Genomic DNA, 22,047 nt, shown 5'->3' on the forward strand with positions numbered 1-22,047 from the left:
ATATTGTGCACAAACATTGTTTCTGGACATCTTTGTCATTGAATCCGTAAGTAAATTTTGAGGTCTATGATGTGTTGTACCCATTCGGCAGAGAAACATGCAGTTCAAGGAGGGTAGGTGATTTTCTCAAGGTTTAACACCACTGGAAAGGATGGGATGAATTGCTGGTTTAGTACTTCTTTCAATTCATCACATTTGAACCAGACCCAGCATTTTTAATACCTAATAATTAAAAAGCTAAAGATTGTCCTATTTTTTTTAACTTTAATTTTGAGATAATTTTAGAGTTACGAGAGAGACAAAAATCTTGAGATCCTGTATACCCATTACCCAGCTTACTCAGCTTCTGCTTTTGTTAATGCTTTGTGTAACTGTAGAACAGTAATCAAAACGAGGAAATTACTCTTGTTTACAGATTTTACCAGCTATTTCATTAATGTCCTTTTTCTGATCCAGGGTCTAGTCTAGCATCCCACAATGCATTTGGTTGTCACGTTTCCCTAGTATCCTCCCATCAGTTACAGTTCCTCAAGTCTTTCCTTGTCTTTCATGACCTTGACGTTTTTGCTTTTATTTTTATTTTTTTGTTTATTTAAGATTGTAATTATTCATTTGAGAGAGAGAGCATGCATGTGTGACAGCATCAGCAGGGAGGGAGGGGAGAGGAAGAAGCTGACTCCCTGCTGAGCAGAGAGCCCCATGTGGGGCTCAATCCCAGGACCCTGAGATCATGATCTGAACCAAAGGCAGGTGGTTGAGTTGAGCCCCCTGGGTGCCCAACCTTAACATTTTTAAAGAGGACTAATTTTATAGAATGTTGCCCTATTTGGATTTGATATTTTCTCATATTTAACTAAGATTAAGCATTATTGGAGAGGCCACCACAGAGATAGATATGCCCTTCTCAGTGCATTTAATTTTATCAGGGGCTATATAATGCAGATATTTATTATTGATAATGTTAATCTTGATTAGTTGGTCAAGGTGATATCTGCCAGGGTTCCCACTATTTATGATTTTTCCCTTTGTAGTTACTAAATATTCTGAGCTAATACTTTGAGATTATGCAAATACTCTGTTCCTCCTTTATCTCTTACTAACTTTAGCACCCACTCGTGGATCTCGCCCATGACAGTTATTACTGCAGTGTTCTTAAGGTTTTCTATTTCCCTAGTTTCTTTTACATGTTATTAGAATTCTATAAGGAAAAGTCCCTTCTTCCCCCACTTAGTTCTTTATTCAACTAATTTATATCAGTGTGGACTTGTAGATATTTATTTTTTATTCTTTATGATCCAGTATTATTTTACATTCAGTTTGTTCGAGTGTTGGCTATAGGAAATTTTTTCAGGTCAGCTTTTGTTTCTTTCTGGTATGTTCCATTCTTCTCTCTACTCTCCCTCCTTCTTTCCTTCCTATCCCCTCATCAGGTATTCCAGGCTTACCTTGTCTTTTCTCTCACCCTTTTTTGGGGACAGTGGTATTTAGAAAGGATTGGAGTGTAAAGGTGGGCATATTGTTGCTAGAGTGTCACTGCTTCTTAGCCCCTCTCCATGGATAGAATCGAAAACCACATACTTACTCATGCAAACACTTCTCTGTATATCTTTGTATGTATGTATATGTAAATATGTTTAAAGGAGACAAACCATGAATCTATATATTGATGCCTACAATACCAGTCCCAACTCCACAGCATTCATTTTTTTTAATAATAAATTTTTTATTGGTGTTCAATTTGCCAACATACAGAATAACACCCAGTGCTCATCCCGTCAAGTGCCCCCACTCAATGCCTGCCACCCAGTCACCCCCACCCCCCGCCCTCCTCCCCTTCCACCACCTCTAGTTCGTTTCCCAGAGTTAGGAGTCTTCCATGTTCTGTCTCCCTTTCTGATATTTCCTACCAATTTCTTCTCCCTTCCCCTCTATTCCCTTTCACTATTTATATTCCCCAAATGAATGAGGCCATATAATGTTTGTCCTTCTCTGATTGACTTATTTCACTCAGCAGAATACCCTCCAGTTCCATCCACGTCGAAGCAAATGGTGGGTATTTGTCGATTCTAGTGGCTGAGTAATATTCCGTTGTATACATAGACCACATCTTCTTTATCCACTCATCTTTCGATGGACACCGAGGCTCCTTCCACAGTTTGGCTATTGTGGACATCGCTGCTATAAACATCGGGGTGCAGGTGTCCCGGCGTTTCATTGCATCTGTATCTTTGGGGTAAATCCCCAGCAGTGCAATTGCTGGGTCATAAGGCAGATCTATTTTTAACTCTTTGAGGAACCTCCACACGGTTTTCCAGAGTGGCTGCACCAGTTCACATTCCCACCAACAGTGCAAGAGGGTTCCCCTTTCTCCGCATCCTCTCCAACATTTGTGGTTTCCTGCCTTGTTAATTTTCCCCATTCTCACTGGTGTGAGGTGGTATCTCATTGTGGTTTTGATTTGTATTTCCCTGATGGCAAGTGATGTGCAGCATTTTCTCATGTGCGTGTTGGCCATGTCTATGTCTTCCTCTGTGAGATTTCTCTTCATGTCTTTTGCCCATTTCATGATTGGATTGTTTGTTTCTTTGGTGTTGAGTTTAATAAGTTCTTTATAGATCTTGGAAACTAGCCCTTTATCTGATAACGTCATTTGCAAATATCTTCTCCCATTCTGTAGGTTGTCTTTTAGTTTTGTTGACTGTATCCTTTGCTGTGCAAAAGCTTCTTATCTTGATAAAGTCCCAGTAGTTCATTTTCACAGCATTCATTTTAAGCCTTCCCCTTTATTATATCTTAATCTAACAGCCTGGCTCGTAGGCTCTCTTACTTGTTCAACTGTAATATACAAACCAAGGAGTTTCAGAACTGTTGACCTATATACCCTTGTAAGGAACAAATCTACCAACTACAACACAGTGTTGGTATAGTTTTTTGGGGTTTGGTTTTGGGGGTTTTTTTGTCTTTTTTTTTTTTTTTTTTTTTTTTGCCTTCAGTATCATGTCAAATACTTCCCTAAAGTTAGCTAGGTCCTAGGATTCAGAATTCCATTAGTTCTTTCTGCACCATCCTCTTCAGTGTCATTGTATGATTCATTTGTAAAAAAGTAAGATTCATCTGTTACAATCTGCATTTTGTCCTCCCCACATATCCTGGTTGATCTTTAAATTTACATACATTAAAATTCAGTCTTTGAAGTATAATGCAGTTTCTGTGGGTTTTGCCAAATAGAGTCGTGTATCTACCACCACAATACTACATAGAATAATTCAGTCACCCTCAAAATTACCTCATGCTAGGTGAATACCTTCCAGTGTCCCCCATAACTGCTGGCAACCAAGATCTGTTCTCTGTCCTTTTAGTTTTCCTTTTTCCAGAGTGTCCTGTGAATAGAATCTGTACGTAACCTTTCACTTAACATGCAAATTTCATCCATCTTGTGTGAATCAGTACTTCACTATTTTATTGCTGAGGATTATTTTACTCTATGGGTGTACCACAGTATACCCTTTGAAAGACATTTGGGTTATTTCTAGTTTAGGGTGATTATGAATCTTCTAAGCATTTGTGTCTAGATTTTTGTGTGAACATGAGTTTTCATTCTCTAGAGGAATGTATGCCTTGGAATGAGATTGCTGGGTGTGTAATAAAGAATCTGGCCAGCCTTTGTCTCTGGTTCCTGGGATATAGCCTCTTAGTCCTTGGAATTTCTGGAATGATAGAAGTGTCTTTGTTATTATGGTGGGTCCTGAAAGTTTATGCTAATGAGATATAACTCAGGCCTATGGCCAGGGCTGGCATGCTAGAAAGAGTAATCATGCGATTAGAGGATTGGGGCTACAGTCACTTCACATCAGCCTGAATAGTTCAGCCTCATTGCCAGGGAGTCAGTCACGCTTACCTTGTGAAACTCCACTAAAGCCTCTAGATAATGAAGCCCAGATGAGCTTCCCTGGTAGGCAGTATCCTGTATTACCATCCATTGAGGTTTCCGGAGAATAAAATGCTCTGATCACAAGGAACCTTTGCACGGGTACTCTCCTAGACCACACTCTGTTTTATCTTTTGCATGGTTTTGATGTGTGTCCTTTTGTATAATAAAACTGTAATTGTAAGTAAAGTATTTTCCTGAGTTCTGTGAGTTGTTTCAGCAAATTTTCAAACCAATGGAGGGATGGTGAGAACCTCCAAACTTGGCAGCTGGTGTTTGAAGCGAGATGATGACTTTACCCTTTAACCGAAATGTGGCCTTAACTCCAGGTAGTTGATGTTAGAACACATCTCAGTGAGTTGTGTGGTAAGTACTGCTTAACTGTATAAGAAACTGCTGAACTTTTCAGAAGTGGCACTGTCATTTTATGTTACCAAGAGCAACATATGAGGGTTCTAGTTGCATCCTATAGACTTGGTACTGTCAACACTTCTATTTTAGTCATTCTAATAAGCGATACTGGTTTTGCCAATATTTTGCTGAGGATTTCTTCATCTGTATTCATGAGGGTTATTGATCTGTAGTTTTTCTAACTTCACCTGATTTAGTATCAGAGTAATGCTGACCTTACAAAATCTTTTCTGAAGAGAATGTATAGAATCGGTGTTATTTATTCTTTAAATATTTGGTAGCATTTACTGGAGAAACCTTCTGGAAGAGATTTCTTTTTTCCTAAGTGTGTGTTTTTGGTACTTCTGCTTGGTATTATCTGAGGTTCCTAGATCTGTAGTAATCATTAAATTTTCAGAAATTCTCAGCCATTCAGATATGTCACCTGCCTGTTACCTTTCTCTTCTGCTTCTAGGATTCCAATTATGCATATATTAGACTGATACTGTCCCACAGCTCTTACATGTTCTGTTCTGAGTTGATTATGTTTTCGTTTTCCTTTCACTCCATGCGTCTGTGTGCGCGCGCATACATGCGCGCATACCCGTGTTTTTCATTTAGGGTAATTTCTGTTGATTTATGTCTAAGTTTACCAGTTCTCTCCTCAGCGATGTGCAGTTCAGTGATTAGCGAATCCAAAGCATTCATCATCTGTTACTTTTCATTTCTGGCATTCCTATTTATAGTTTCTGTCACTTTACTGAAGTCACCCATAAGATCTTGCATATGTTGTCCACCATTTCCATAACATATTAACCATAGTTATTTTAAATTTTTGGTCCTCAGATCTTTGTTGTAACAGAGTCTGGTTCTTTTGTTGTTTTTTCCAGAGTTGTGTACTTTTTTATTTATAGTTGCTATACAACATAGTGATTCAACATCTGTATACATTATGCTGTGCTCACAAATGACAGCTACTGTCTATCACCATAAAACACTATTACAATCTGATTGTATTCCTTATGCTGTACCTTTTATCCCTGTGACTTACTCCTTAACTAGAAGCTGGTATCTCCCATTCCCCTTCATCCATGCCCACTACTTCTCCTCTGGCAACAGTTCTCTGTATTTTGGGTTTCTTTTTGTTTAGATTCCATATATAATTTTTGGTTTCAGGTCTCACATTTGGGTATTTCATCCACTTTGAGTATATTTCTGTGTATCATGTAAAGATTGTGATCCAACTTTTCTTTTCCTACCACCATTTATTGAAGAGACTGACTTCTCCCTCTTGTGTATTTATACCTCCTTTACCCTAGATTGACCTTGGGTTTCTGGGCTCTCTCTGTTCTGTTCCACTGGATCACTAGGTCTGCTTTTGTGCCAGTACCATATTGTTTTGATTACTACAGCTTTAGAGAATATTTTGAAATTTGGGATCATGATACTTCCAGCCTTGTTCTTTCTTAAGATTGCTTTGGTTATTAAGGGTCGGAGTCTGGTTCTGATGATTTCTTCACTCCAGAACACATTGTTTGTTTTCATATGGCTCTGTATATTTTGTTGAAAGTGACACATCTTATGTAGAGCAGTGGATCATTTGGTGAATTGTTTTTACACCTGAAAATGGGCAGGCTTTTTCTCCTTGTTTCCTTTTTCTTAATTCAGACTTGTATTGCAGAGTCTGAATTAATCTCAGGTGTTGTGCTTGGTTTGAGGTTCATCATTGCTATGATTAACCTTAGCACCAAATTCTCTTTCCTTTGAATAAAAAGACAAATGACTAGTGGTTTTAAATTGCTGGATTTTATTAAGGTATTGGCAAAATTTCAACATACATCTTACCTGAATGAACAGTTTTAATAAATAAAATATGAAGGATCACTCATGATTACAACTGAACTCAAAAGTGAGCTGTAGAGCAGGTTTGTAAATTGATACATTTACTTAGTAAGAAATGATTCACTTCATTCGCTTTACTCCATAGAGAATTCTTTGCAAAGAAATGTCATGAACAAGGGAACAAAGCCTTCTCTCACCAAAGAGCACCTAGAGTTAGAGTTAACAATGATGTATCTGTGGATTATCTAATACATCAGAGTTTATTAGAGTATTTCCTTTTCCAGAACAACTGCTGTGTCACTCTGGAGTTCCCTGTGTTATTTCCTTTTTTCTAATTAGTACAATAAATAGTTTTCAAAATAGAAGATAAAATGCTGTTAGATGAAATAACAATTATTTTTCAACACAGTACCATTTGTCTGGAAAATAGTCATGTGATAATACTGGTGGTATCTTACTTTGAAGAAAAACATTTAAGCTATTCACAGGTTAGAACAGAAGAGTGGGTAATTTGTCCTTTAATATGACATGATTTTAAAAGGTGAAAAAAGTGTTCTTTTTGCTAATTTGTGACTCAAAGAAAAACTGTCCAAAATTATGTGACCAAAGCTATAGTATCCCCCTTTATGGCCTTACATAGGCGAGAATGGTCATCAAGTGAATAAATTATGTTTAAACACTTAAGTAATTTACAAACCACTTTCTCACAGCCTTGGCAAGCCTTTGATGGGGGAAGGAAATACTTGAACTACAGTGGTTTTATCTGTAAACACTGAATTTCTTTATGCATCATTTTTATCTGCCCATTGGATGTTGCACTTCTTACTGGCACAGTGTTCCAACAATGGAGTATGGTTGTCATAAAGATGTGGCGTGACACTATATACCACTGTAAATGTGGTCAGAATCAGACTCAGTGTTGACATTGACATTGTTGACACTGTCCTTGGAAAAGGTGTTACTTTCAAGGATCCTCCTAGTTAAATGCAACAGAAACTTTATAATCTTACTAATTCAAGGACAGCGGATGGCACTTCTAGGTAAAGAAAAGGTATATATATACATATATGTTTCCACCATCTTTAGCACAGATTTAAGTGGGATTAATGGCCCCAGAGTTTGGTGCTGTAATGTTGCTAAACCTCAGATAACCCTCAAAAGTACACATCTAGAAAGTGAACAAAGGAAACCGTTAAGTTAGGGACTGATTCCCTTTGAAACTCACAGTGAATGTACAAGGAGTTTGTAATGACTTCATTTGGTAACTTGAAGTCTGTTTCCCTAAGGAGTACTACACTTTCTTGTTTATATTTGTTTTACTATTTCCTATTCTAACACTTTAGCAGGCAAACAAATTGATGCAGATCATGTTAAATTGGAAAAGGGATACCGTCACTCTTAAGGATTGAGTGTAGAATTTTCACCACCACTAAATTACACAGTTAGTAAAAGTACAAAACACATAATTCACAGACTATTACCTCAGCATTAACAGTTAATATATATAATATATACTTTTATACTGTCTAATATTTTTACAATCACCAGATACACCATCATTAAATACAAGTTACAGAATGTGTAGATACCATTAGTTAGAGGGGTACTTATTGCTTACATTAGCAAGCAGCAAATAAGGGCACAGGATTTGAACTGAGGGGGAACTACTTTCTATCACCAGTGGCATTAAGATATAACACTGTATTTCACAAAGCACTGCTTTTTACCTAGTTTATAGAACCAAGAGCAGCATATATCATACCAATAACCACTACTTTAATATTACAGAATTGTAAAGGACTTACCTTACAAATGGTACCTAACTACTCTAAATATGCATGTTGTGAACAAATGAATAGTTGCTATTTTTCACAATATTGGTTTATAACTTGACCACACTAGAACTACTTTATTTTCTAGAGGGCTACTGGTATGAAAAATGGAATTAACACTGCTTATATAGTTAGATCTACAAAATTCAGACCCTTAAGGATGTGGTCTGTGTTCATCTGAGTTTCATCCAACCATTTTTCCCCACTAAAAAAAACCTTTCATTTATATCTTCTTTCCTTTCACCTTCTTAATTTTGATCCAAAATAGTAGCAATGGACAACTATAGAAAATCTTAGAAAATTTTAATTTAGGTAAGTGCTTTGGATTATAATGTGTACCAATATTCTGCTGCCTCTTTTCTTGTTTCCTTAGATAATTTGATTTGAAACTGATACTGACCTGATGGGTTGTTAACAAGATCTAGGCTTCAGAAAATGACAGATGTGAGTGAGGTCCGTGTAATGGGGTCAAACATCAGGTTGGTGAAAAGATTCTGGTACTATAGCTGGAGCCATGTTTACTCCCTCCTTCTCAGCCATGTGTCACAAGACGAGAAAAAATAAATTTCTTCAAAATGAAGAGAAATACTGATAATCTCTACTGCATCCAAATTCTTAAAAAATAAAATCTATAGATGAACAATCTGATCATTGCTAAAGTGAAGTTTCTATGTATTTGATACAGCTATACTGGCACCCAAAATATGCTACAGTCCTTTGTTTTTAAAATCTACGAATTTGAGTTTTCACTATGGGTCTGGGGAACATAATTGTATTATGTAAAAACATAAGCTGTGGACATTTTTTAGCAAGAGCTTTTGGTGCCTCCCGGTGGGATGAGTGGGCAGCTCCTAGTTCTTGGCATGGCTGGTCCACAGTTGACTAGGGGATGGTAAAAAGGTCATGTGGTGATATTCATGATTCTTAAGAGAATCAGAGGCTGCTTCATTGAATGAATCTGATTATTAGTTTATTTGCTGTCTTTAGTTGAAGATACGTTTCTAGCTTAAAACTACAGAAATGGCAAAAAGCAGACAATTTCAAATTATAAGTCTTAAAATGAGAAAGATGTCCTCTTTGCAGTCTGAAGTTACATGTAGCAGGACTCAGGAGTGTTCTCCATTCATAATTAAATAGACCTCACTCTCCCTTTACCTGCCTTCTCCTTTGCACTTGGCCTCTGGGCTCGCTTTAGGCAGTACTTTCAATCTCTTTCACACTGGTTCATTCCCTTAGGGGAAACAATTTTAGGGAAGTTTAAACCAGTATTTTTCATTCTCATTCTCCAAAGCCACTTTTTATTTTGTAGTAGTATATGCCTTTGCTGTGAACTTACAGAAAAAAAGGCAGAAAAAATAGAAATATTCTTTTTTAAATGGCAACTTGATTCTAGTATATTTGTACCTAACATCATCTCCATTAAACCAGTTTATTCCTGAGATGAAGGTACACTGAAAAATATCATAGCATCATAGGTTAAAACCAGTTGACAGCGGTCTTCTAAAATGACAAATAATAAAAAATCCCGCTAAAAGCACCATAACAGGTTATGAAACTCCCAAATAGCTACACAGCCCTAGGAAGTACTTTTTAATTCAGAAAATTTTCATAATCGTTTTTGTTACAGGAAAAAAAATCCGTAAATCTTTTTGACTATGTACCACCTCACAAGTCAGAAAATAATGACACGCTTATTATACTAGTTTTCCACTTTCATCATAACTAATTAAAACCCATATGGCTTTTAGTCTTATCAACCAAAAAAAGAGGGGAGGGTTTCCCACATATTCCCCCAGGCTTTTGGGGAACATCCCCCAACTAAATCTGATTCTGTATTAAGTTTTCCATAGATACAGTAGGCACATCGAACCAGATTTCACCTGCATTGAGATTTCAACACTAGATATCCTGACTAAAACAACTAATTCACAAACTTCCACTAGTGATGTGAAGGGATAATAAACTGGGGGTCATATGTAGGTGTGGAGACACATCACAGGGACCAGTTGTATAATTTCGCTAGTGAAACCGCCAATACTTTTTTTTTTTTTGATTGAAAACACTACTTTGAGTTTTCTAGAGATCTATTTACATTTAAGAATTGAGCCACCCATGGTTTCATAATGAAGCACGTATGTTTCAGAAACATCTACCTTGTTCCTACTCTGATAGTGGTATCTTTATTGGGGAGAGCTAGCTAGCCTACTTTAAAGAGGAAGTATTATATTTTATAGCTCCAGGGGAGACCTGGGTCTGGAATGTCATTACTCTTTCTGAGCTTCCTCATCATGTTTGTACTGTATCCTTTCCAAATATTTTGCCTCCATGGCAGAAAACTTCTGAACATTCTGTTTCTCTTCCCACTCCGAATAAGTGAGGACAGACTAGTGCCTATTTTGTGGGAAGGCTCTTGACCAGACATAAATGAATACAGCTTTGGATTAAACCTGAATCCATGCCATCTCTTTGAATAATGATAGCGTAAATGAGACAATCTGGAAACTCTCTTTCCCAGGAATTTGAACTGTTCATCTTCCAACCTAGGACAGACAGGAGACAAGCTCTCCATTCTGTACATCTGCTGCCCTGTTGAACCCAAATTAAAAGAGGGAAACTCTCCAGCACCACCACTCTGTTCAGGCAATGATGATTGAACTGATTTTTTCTCCATTATTAGCTCATTAATAGGATTTGCTTTCTTTGGTGCACCAGGACCAAACATCTCAATTGGTGACAAAAACTGGGCACTGTGAGGTTTGCTTGCTTCTATTTGTGTGAGATCTAGGTAGCCCGGGTCTTCCAGCACGTTGATTTGGGACCCTGGGCTCAGGCTAGTTCTATCAGTGAATGAATCCACGCGCCCATCATAGCCTAGATCGGCTGGTGCTGAGCACTGGTGCTGAGGCCAAGGGCGTTTGCACTCTCCATGATTCTCCTTATCATCCCCACCATCTTCTTGCCCTCCTTGAAAAGAGTTCTCTGTCCAATCTGATTCCTCACTAACATTTACAGCTTTGTTCATGTCCCTCAGGAATACCACAATAACAGTGATGTTATCACTTGACCCAGCATCACGAGCTGATGCAACTAATTTGTGGGCAACCATGCTACTGTCTCCATTATTCTCCTTCAGATGGTCAGACACAACTTTCACTGCCTCATCAGGGTTCACGGTGTCATAGAAGCCATCACAGGCCAGAATGAGGTAGTCTTCAGTTCCATCCAAAACAGTAGAGGCAGAATCTGCATCCCCACAGATATATGGCTTATGTTCAGCGTCTCCTGTGGGAATTAGAAAGTAGGTCAGATTTTGGTTTACCTTGCACGAAAGAATGTTTATGGCCAGTGCTTTGATCACAATTTACTGGGTTGTGATCTGAATTTATCGAAAGAATTTATAAACTAGTGTCAGGTAAAATACTTGAATTCTTTGTTATTCACCTGCTGCTCACGCCTTACTCTCAACTAAGTAATTGCTTACACTCTGAATCTTGTGCCTCTAGCTATGATTTAGGTTTAGCTAAGCATGGCAACAAATGTCGAATCTAAATTTTTTGCTGCATTGAAAAATTCAGTGTTATATGGGAAATGTCTGATTAACAGGTATACTTTTTTATTAGTAGTTAAGTTTGATTTAATTGAGATTTGAGAACAAGTCCACATTGAAAAAAAAAACCCAAGTTGTGGTCATTCTTTTCATTAAATACTTACTTTTCTGTCCTTGTTTTCAAATTAGTAGCTTTATGCTGCTAGCACAGAGAAAGGTTTGAGTTACAAGGGATTTTAAAAAATCAAGTCCAACAAAAGTCATCCCAAGATTCAAACGAGAACTAGAATGTAAGTCTCTTGGTTCCCAGTCCAGTTTGCTTTCTACTTTTTAATGCTGCTTTACTTGTAACTTCTAGAGAACAACTGGAAAATGTATGACCACATTTCTCTCACCTTCAGGGACTACCATATTCTTGCCTTCTTCATTTGTCTCTGATCCAACCTCTGCTTCCCCCGCCGTCTTTATTGCTGTTGTTCATTCTTCACTTACGAACAATGGTGAGAACCCCCAAAGCCCTACTGGGGCATTGTTTCTCTTCTGTTTATTTTTATTTTTTATTTTTTTAATGATAGTCACAGAGAGAGAGAGAGGCAGAGACACAGGCAGAGGGAGAAGCAGGCTCCATGCACCGGGAGCCCGATGTGGGATTCGATCCCGGGTCTCCAGGATCGCGCCCTGGGCCAAAGGCAGGCGCCAAACCGCTGCGCCACCCAGGGATCCCTCTTCTGTTTATTTCATCCACTTACAGAATGACATTTGAGCTGGGCCTTGAAGGTTAAGTTAGTTATCACCAGGTAGAGAAGGGCTCTCAGTTGAAGGAATAGCATAAGCAAAGACACAGAGGCAACTGTTTACATATGGGGTGCTTGGGAGTGGAGACAGAAACCTAGCCTAATGTAGGCCCAAGGTCTCCAGGGTATCTATCACCAGACTACCGAGGAAATCATATGCAGTCCATTCTGGATCTTTCAGATCTAGAACACTTCCAGATCCATTCATTCTACATTCATTGTTTTCCTCTGTGTATTTGTAGAGAGCCTTGCCAGAGGGTACTTAACCTATTAAGTCACCATAGTTTATTAGTACAACTCGTTTATTACTTCTTTACATAGAAAATAGTGTATTTAGCAATAATTCCTAGATTAGGATCTCATACTTGGGAAACAGTAGTTATTATTATTATTATTTTTTTTTTTTTTTGGAAACAGTAGTTAAAATGTATAAAATGTTTTGTCATTTGTAAAGTAACAGCATGTAGCTTAGTGGTTAAGGATGCCAGCCCTGGAGTCAGATACCTGAATCCAGATCCTAGCATTTGTTACTTGCACACCCACATCAGTTACTGTCCTTTCTATGGAACTAAAAAATGAAGATAATTACATATAAGTTATCTGGCCATATAATCACTGTTTCTGGTATCTGTTCTAGGTTCTCTCCTATCCAAATAAGATTCTCTCCAACATTTCACATCCCTGTTTAATCCTCAAATAGGCCCAGAAAGCTCAATAGGAACCCTAGAGATAACTGCTAGAACCAGTATGGGCCACGTTCCCTATCCAGCAGGTTTAATGATTGGGGCACCCTGAACAACAGATACTACTAGATAAGAAACTAGTCTTTTTCATACAGTTGCCAGAACTATCTTCCCTCAAACATGGTTTTGACTCCATCAATTTCACTTTTATACTATATGATGTCTCCCTGTAGCCTGTGAGAGCTAATCAAAACTTCCAATCATGGGATTTAGTGTTCTTCACCAATCAATCCACTTTACTAAATTTCCCTGTCCCCTACTCCACCTGATTATTATTATCATCATTATTATTTTCTGAATTCCAGCTCTAAAAATAAATGTGATCTGAGTCATACTGTTCCCAAAAATCTTGTTTTAGTGCTTCAATTAAAAGGCTACTGCAACTGTTAGTTTGGAACAGAACATACAAAGATTTGCACAGGGAAGATGCTGCCAAAATTCTGGCTTTTCACCTGCTCTACTGTTGGATGTCAAATTCATGACATTTTGCCCCCAAATTTGGTAGGAGGGCATGATTATTATCCATTTCATGGTAGAAATGGCAACATCCTTTTATCTTCAACCTCCTCTCTCCATATGCTAGGAGAAACATATCATGCCTCTGTCAACTCTGGATCATAAATCTGAAGGGTTCACGAAGAGAAACAGTTGAAAAGCTTTTCTTTTTTTTCTTTTTTTTTTTTTTTTTAAGCTTTTCATTTTTAAAGCTTTAAGTGTCACTTATTTTCTAAGTAGAGTTGAACTCTGCTTAGGAGTCCTTTTTCTTGTCCCTGCTTAGCCCCTGATTTTATTCTCACATTCTTCACCTCTCTCTTCCAGTTAAGCTACTGGATTTTTGGTAGATGGCCTAGTTTCCTACTTCAAAGAAAATTAAGTTTATCAAGCCTGAATTCCCTCAATTCCTACCCTCCGCCCTTTTGTTTTAATCTAGAGAGACTCACCGACTGCACCAGCTACACCATTGTGCCAGGAGAAGAGGGCTCCACTTCCTTCTCAAAGCTAACCTATGCTCTGGGATCTAACTCTCTTAAGACTCTGGCTTCTCTCACTCTCATTTTCAATTTCTCTTCTACTTGCTTTCATCTTTTAACCTACAAACATACTCTGATCTAAACTCCTTTTCCTAAAAACAAAAACAATAAAAGCAACTCTTTCCCAGATCAGTTTTCCCTCAAGCCACCACACTATTTCCTTTATCACTAAATTGCCCAAGAAACTAAATCTACACATGTTCTTTTTGTTATTGCTCATTTTCCCCTCACCTGATTTTCTAGTTTTTTTTCCATCTACTAATCCAAAACATTGCTCTCATATGGTAGCAATTAGTTCCTATTTTCAAAATTCCATGTTTGGTTTTTTTTTTAAGATTTTATTTATTCATGAGAGAGACAGAGAGAGGGGCAAAGACATAGGCAGAGGGAGAAGTAGGCTCCCCATGGGGAGCCTGATAATGGGACTCGATCCCAGGACCCCAGGATCACAACCTGAGCCAAAGGCAATAACTCAACCACTAAGCCAACCAGGAGCCCCATGTTTTTTTTAATCCACATTCTCATTTGACTTCTGTAGCACTTGACCCTGTGACTACTTATTCCTAGAAATCCCCTTCTAGTATCTGTCATAGCTAGCTCACTTGTATATCCCTGATCCCTTCTTGATTTTCTTCAGCAGCTCCTTAATAATAGCACTAATCATTTGGTGCTAAAACTGTGCCAGGCAGGGCTCTATGTATGGTGCATTTATTATATCATTTAATACAAAAACTCCGTGAGCCATTTACTGTTACTATTCCTACTTTTACCCAGGAATAAATAAACACAAAAGTTAACTTCCCAAGGCCCACAGTTTGTAAAGTGACAGAGTGAAGATACAAGCCTAGAGAGCATGACTTCATTGTGTTAGTCTACCTTAAGTAAGAAGTCTTTATCCTTGGTCTCTCATCTCTACCAGTTCTTCCTGGGCAGGCAATGCCATCCATGCCTATAGTTTCAACTAACATAAAAAATATTACTTAACAGATTGCTAATATTATTTCCAAAATGAGATGAGTTCCTGCATCTCTATCTGGAACTCAGCTCCAGATCTGCATTTCTGACTATCAATTCTTTCTCCTAAAATATCACATAGGTATCTAGAATATAGAATATGTCCAAAATGAACTAATTATCTGCCCTCCTCCCCACCCCACAAACTGCTGCTGCTTTGTTTTTTTCTTTTTTCTTTTACAAATGCTTTATCATCTCAGTCACACAAGTCAAAAACCTGGAAGTTAGCTTTCCTCCACCCCCACAAGCTGTCACTTATGTCCAATTTCTACCTCCTGTTACCCCTTTTGAGCTGCCCTCATCTCTGTAACAAACTGAACCAACAGCCCCTGAATGATCTCATCTAGGCGCTCTAGTCTGTCTTCCATACCGTCATCACAAATACCTTATAAGCCTGATCATGTGGCCTCTCTGCTTATTCACCTGGTAAGAGTCTAGATTACTTAGCCTGGCATATACGCCCGCCCCTTCACAATCTGGCACCAACACTTATTTTTATCGTCATTCCTACCCTCTGTCTTAGCCTCTTGTACATACTGCTGTTCCTAAAACATGGCAGGCTCTTTCAGATGCTCCTGTATTTCTTACTCCCCTCCCCCTGGAATTTCCTTCCCTACACACTGTCCTCCACATCTAACTTAAAAGTCACTTCCTCTAATGGAGTCTGCCTTCTTCTCTCAGACCGTCTCTTATTCAAGGACATTCTTCCTTTGCTTTTAGTTTCCCCTTCTATTATATTTTTAGTAGCAAGAGAAGACAGGTATTCTCTAGTAAAGTTGGTTCTATGACAAGCATTAAAGATACCTTTCAATACTCTGACAAAGACCATAAGATCAAGGGGAATTGTCAGAAATAATTCTACATGGGGATGTGTTTCAGAAATGAGAAATTTCCCCTCTGGGGTCTTATTTCAGAGTTCCTAATAACTCTCTCAATCTGAGATAAAAACTAACCCTCATTTTTTCAGAAGTACTTGCAGGATCTTTCAGCTTTTGCTTTCTCTCTCAGCCTTCTGCTGCTCACATTTAGGCCACTTCACAGCTTGCCAGCACCTTCCCAAAGAGTGGGAGGAACTCATATATCACTGGTGAAACTGAATCAGTCCTTTGAGATTTTGTCAATGTTCTGGAATGTTTTGGTAATGATAAGCAAAATTGGCGGATTACATGTGAATTCCATTTATCCATATTATCCCTATGTTAAACTACCTCATTTAATTTCTTTAGGAGGCAGGAATGAAGAACTGCAGTATCCATGCCTATCACCCATAAAGACACACAGATACTGATGTATTCTTCTTAAAAAGCTACACCATGAAGCCTAAAATATAATAAACCCAGGCGCCAAAATGAAACAAAAATAGCAACAGGACTGTCTTTGAACTTACATCCTTGCATTTTGTCCAATCAGTTTTAGCTGTTTACTCTCTAAGTTTTAGACCGTTTCAGTGACTTTCCTTCTCTTGAAGAATTAAGGTTCCCAGGGAGACAGATTCTTTGAAGCCCTAGGGTTATCTGGCAAATCACTATATTCCACACACAAAAAAATTGTTTTCATCTAAAAAGTACAATGTTTATGTCCTTTTATAATTCAGTGAAAATAAGATATAAGCAAGGTAAAAATATAGGGAGGGAAGCCATCCATTCTCTTGGAGATACTGAGTTAAGCTAAATATGACCCAAATTGTAATGAAATGAGGATCACTGTAGTTTTAAGCAGATTTCTGTCCCAAAGACCAAAGGCTTCCATCAAAAAAACAAACAAACAAACAAACAAAAAACTATACTAAGTTCTACATTTCTTAATATAGTTCCCTTTCAGTAATGGAATTTAAGTATATAAATGAATAGGATAATTAATTAAAAGGCATTATCTAATTGTTACTTTAAACAATAATAATCACTCTGATAATATAAATCACCGTTTCAGGTTCCCTTATTGTAGCAGAATTAATATGAGACAATGAGCTAGAAGAGGACAGTTTGGAGAAACAAAAAGGAATCGGTTTTTCCTACCAATAGCTCTGGAGACCGACAGACTTCCATTCACCCTCCAGGCACCAAACCAGACTACACAACCTCCAAGAGCCTCAATTCGCTGCTTTTCATCCTAAAGAGCAATGCAATAGAAAGAAGCAAATATTGGATTCAGGATGTACTTATCTACCTTAACAGTAAACAACAGATATAATACTCATCAGCTTCCTGGAAAGGTTCTCTTTATTACTCCTATGTAAGATGGGCATGGTTGCTCCGATAATGGTGGTAGTCATAATAAGCAAGTAAATCTTAATTAAGCTAGAAACCTGCCTCTGGCATGTGCCCTCCCAGAACAGAGCACACTTACCTCCCTGTCCGGTTTGTGCGGCTTCATTAGCTCAACAGCTTGACCTTTTCTCACAAGCATGACCTGGGAATCCCCAACCCAGGCCACATGAAGCATGTTCCCTCTGATGAAAGTCACCACTCCTGTAGTCCCACATCTTAAACTCTGAAAGTAATTTAAATAAAACTAGAGTCAGTAAAAATAAATAGACTTCAGATTCTCATTGAGAAGCAATTTATAGTTAACACAAACTTTTAGTTGGGGGCTAGACTATTAATAACTTGATTTCACAATAAACAGCAATTCCTGTTTCTCAGTGCATTTTTATAGGCATGAATGTATGTGCACACATTGATTTTATCTACGATATGCAAGGCAGGATGATTTTTCATTTCATTTTATGTACAGGTACGAAAACTATGGCAGGTTATGTGACCTTTTCAAGAGTGGGTAACTCATTAGTACACAAAACAACTGAAATTCTTCTTCCTCCCAGTCCAGGGCTCAATCCACTACAGCAACCCTTAAAGGTTTCCATATGCTGGTTTCTGTTTTGTTATTGACCTATACAGTATGTGCAGGGGGAGGGTCCCAACAAAGTATCTGATTGGTACAAATGCTCCCATACTCTAAATATTAAGATAGGAACCAAGAGATAACATATATTCCCTGGCATGCTAAGTTGCTTATACTTTAAAAAAACAACAAACAAACCTGCAATCATTTTAGGGGCCTCTGCTTTTGGAACACTGCATAAAGAAGAGCTTGAAATTTCACTGCAATAGCTCAGTACCATTGTACTTAATGCTCCTGATACTACTACATGAAAATGACATCTCCATTTGACATGAGTCACCACTAAATAAGCATGACTTTCTGTTACCAAGGACTTGGCCTAAATTAGAACCAATGCGTCAAGGGTGGTAAAAGGCCCCTTGTATCCAATGAGAAAAACAACTTCTCATTTTCCCTATATAGGGAAAGTTTGTTACAAATCCTCACCCACCAATAAAATGTCTTCCCACACAGAATGTTCAAAGACTCAGCCCCCTGGAACACATGATAAAGACACTTCAGTGCATATGCCCTGGAGAGAACAGGAGGTAGGGCTGCTTCAGCAACAGGAATAGCTACTTTCTTTCCAGCAGTTAGCAGCACATGGAAGGAAGCAGGAGAAGGAGAAAAGTAACTGCTGAGACAAACCTAAATTATTCAAAAGAACTACTGGCAAGACTGAGAGACACTAGGATCACTGGCAAAGCAAATGAGGTGAACAGGGTCAGAAGGAAAAAAAAAACAATTTTGAGGACACAGAGGAAAAAGGACAGAACAGAAAAAGAGAACAAAGTGATTCTCTTAGTTTCACCTTGGCGATTACAGATCACCTCTCAGGGGCCAGGTCTTGTCCTCAGCCAAGGTGATGACAGCCAGTAGCTCCAAGGTAGGCAGACCTGAGCAGTGCCAGCCTTTGAGACTCTGGGATGTTCTGATGTTGACAACTGTATTTTGTTTTCTAGCCCCACCTCTATATGTAGACCCTAGTGGTCACTGTTGTTGGATTCACATAGTAATCTAAACTTGGGGTATAGGTTGGGAAATACAGAACGTTTTCCTTGTTTAATACCAAATAGTTCTGAATTATTGTTTCATTGATCCAAATACCACTATTGATGTGTAGCGTAACAGTGAGATCAAAGAAATGGAGTAAATGATGACCCTACTCTTTCCAAGTCCTTTTCTAAAAACAGTTAATGTTTCATTCATAGGGCAGGAGTCTTATTTTTTATATGTATAGTAATTCTGTAATTACTTTTAAAAATTAAAAACTATTATCTTACTGTTGGCCCCCAGTTAGAAATGAATATAGAGTACTGTATTCATATACCAATACCCAGAATGATAATTAGATTAAAATTTTTACATTTATTTTTTAATTTTAACTTTTAGATCTTAATATAGAGCCCCTATCATTCATTTGGAGGAAAAACCTTAGGTCTGTTTAACCTTAAGAAATTAGGACATGAGCTCTGATTTTTTTTCCTGTAAGAGAAAATCCGTTCAAGAATCATCTAAGGATTTGCTCTCTCCAAGTAAATTTTCCCTCAAGCATTACACAGTAAAGCACTGCCAACCCATTTAGAACCAAATGTATGGGAGTAATCCAGCTTCTGTTTCCTTTTTCGTCCATTGTTTTAATTACGGTATCCAGATCTTGTCAGCAAAAGTCTGCTTGGTCCTAGTGTGAAGCTGACAGGCACTGGTAAATAACAGATGAAACTCACCTGCTAAATCCAGCTTTCTAGAAAATTATAGCTTAGGAGTTTCTCTATAGTACATCATATCACCCTATTACAACCCCGATGAGAGAATTAGAACTACAGCAGAATCCAATAATGTGGGTCAAAAATACAGGTGGAAAGAACTTTAATGCCTGCCCCAAAAGAAAAAACCCAAAATAGCCCTTGAACTGCAGGCCTAGTTGAGCTCAGCTAGTGCATTCAAGGCTGGAATTAAGAGAAAATGGCATACCTCCCTGGCTGCTTTCTGCACAAACCGTTCATCAGTGACCCGAAAAGCTCGGCACAGAGCCTCAGCAGGATCATGGGGGAACATCTCCTGGCGTACTAAATTAACATGCAGGTGAATGGAGGCATAAATAGCAGCATCCACTCCCCCATGGCCATCAAACACTGCAAAGTAAGCTTGTTCTTCTTGGTCCTGTCAGTAGAAGAACAGACACAGGGAAGTTAGGTACAGCATGACTCAAATCAACAAACCCATTCTCCTCTGCAGCATTTGTCACCTAGACAGTAAGACTAAATGTTTCTCTTTTTGATATGCCTGATCGACTGCTAAAATACCTGCACTATTAGGGCATCTGTATTTACACACAGAACGCTGGAACACATGCTGGCCAATAAGCTCAGGCTGAAATGCCCTCTCAGTGAAAGTTGTTGTCTTATACCATGGAAACCGCCCACATGCAGTTGCTTCAAAACTGCTGTTACAAGTTGTGGGAAGGAGGAGGAAAGAGAAAGTATAAGGAGGAACTGAGCAAAAGCTGTTCTGGATTGAGTTTTTTTTTTTTTTTTTTTTTTTTTTCAGAATGAAAGTATCCTAATATAATTGGAAATTGAGAACAATAGGAAATAATTGGCTTTCAGCAAGCACAAGGCCAATTAGGTTGTTTAAAATACAGAGATAATGAAAGCATACATATACTTCTATAATATCAGGGGATCCCTGGGTGGCTCAGCGGTTTGACGCCTGCCTTCGGCCCAGGGTGTGATCCTGGAGTCCCAGGTTTGAGTCCCACATCAGGCTCCCTGCATGGAGCCTGCTTCTCCTTCTGGGTGTGTCTCTACCTCTCTCTCTCTCTCTCTCTCTCTCGAATAAGTAAAATATTAAAAAAATAAACTACAACATCTTCATAAATCATAGTCCTATTGAATACTTCCCATAAATAACAAGAGTCTCTAAGACTGGTTAGCCAGACTTAAACCACATCAGATGTCCAAATGCCCTGTAACCATTTTTGCCTTGTCCCCTAACCAAGATTTAGCTTCACCCTTCCTGGCCCATCCACTGCTTGAGGCACTAAGGCAACTGCCAGAGGAACTTCATCTAAACCAATGCTTTTTCTTAACAAAGGAAACCTATAATCATAATACTACATTTAAGCCAATAAGTAGTTTGCTTCTTTATCTTCAACTCCAGTGTTTACATCTCAGATCTAGCTCTCTTAGTAGAGAGCTGAACTGACTGAACTCTCACTTGAGTCCTCTTTGGCTCCGCTTAGACAGTAATAATCATTTTCATGTGCAAGCTTTGACTTAATCTTTTAGGCTCTAGGAACTCAGATGAGTCCAACCCCCTTCATTTAAAGGAAATCTAACATACAAAGTAAATCATATCATTTTCTCGTGCTTATTTTCTCATCTGTTAGGTAGAGATGAGTTGCTATTTCATGGGGATTTGGAAGAACTATTAAAACCACAGGTATATCACAGGTGTTTTGAAAAAATTCTTTTTAGGGGAACCTGGGTGGCTCAGTTGGTTAAGTGTCTGACTATTGATTCAGCTCAGGTCATGATCTCAGGGTCTTGAGATTGAGTTCTGTGTTAGGCTCTGCACTCCGCACAGTGTCTGCTTGTCCTTCTTCCTCTATTCCTCTCTCTCTCAAATAAAATGTTTAAAAGAAAGAAGAAAATTATTTTTAAAGGGCATACTACATTTACAAAAGTACCAAACTTAAATGTCCATAGAGTAAAAACACACAAATATTATGAAATCAATACCTAATACAGACATTACAACTAGTTAATTTAATAATACCATCTATAATGCCACTGAAAATTAACTGATTAAACAGAACTATCTTGAAAAAAAATGTCCAGACTATAGACTTTCTACCCATACTAAAGCAGTACTCATTTTTAAACAACTCAGTTGGGAAGATAAGAGTAAAATTGAAGAAATAGCATATCCAAGCAGTCGTTAAATGATGAGTGAGCTGATGTGGGATCATCATCACAAAGAGGGAGGGGACAATAGCCTTTTTGAGGCCATTAGAGTATATCTTTAAACAATGTGAGATTGGC

The 22,047-nt window shown here is 38.2% G+C and overlaps 2 protein-coding genes across 15 annotated transcripts in view; one reads left to right on the top strand and one right to left on the bottom strand.

Annotated features, from left to right (window-relative positions):
• TRIM37 (tripartite motif containing 37) overlaps positions 1 to 22,047 on the top strand; it is a 240,383-nt gene that overhangs the window by 117,349 nt on the left and 100,987 nt on the right. Inside the window, exon 26 of one of the 13 annotated variants that reach the window (XM_072779754.1) lies at positions 8,366 to 8,640. The exons of the other annotated variants lie outside the window; for them this stretch is intronic. Coding sequence (XP_072635855.1) covers positions 8,366 to 8,369 — 4 coding nt within the window. The 3' untranslated portion in view covers positions 8,370 to 8,640. Of the gene's footprint in view, positions 1 to 8,365; positions 8,641 to 22,047 lie in introns of those variants that run through there. 13 annotated transcript variants of the gene reach the window in all.
• PPM1E (protein phosphatase, Mg2+/Mn2+ dependent 1E) overlaps positions 6,106 to 22,047 on the bottom strand; it is a 213,013-nt gene continuing 197,071 nt past the window's right edge. For both annotated transcript variants that reach the window (XM_072779771.1, XM_072779772.1), the window contains exons 4-7: positions 19,976 to 20,164; positions 17,468 to 17,611; positions 17,137 to 17,230; positions 6,106 to 11,274 (exon numbers count right to left, since the gene is read on the bottom strand). In XM_072779771.1, coding sequence (XP_072635872.1) covers positions 10,214 to 11,274; positions 17,137 to 17,230; positions 17,468 to 17,611; positions 19,976 to 20,164 — 1,488 coding nt within the window. In that variant the 3' untranslated portion in view covers positions 6,106 to 10,213. The remainder of the gene's footprint in view (positions 11,275 to 17,136; positions 17,231 to 17,467; positions 17,612 to 19,975; positions 20,165 to 22,047) is intronic.

Source organism: Canis lupus, chromosome 16 (assembly GCF_048164855.1).
Source record: "Canis lupus baileyi chromosome 16, mCanLup2.hap1, whole genome shotgun sequence".
NCBI classification, from domain to species: Eukaryota; Metazoa; Chordata; class Mammalia; order Carnivora; family Canidae; genus Canis; species Canis lupus.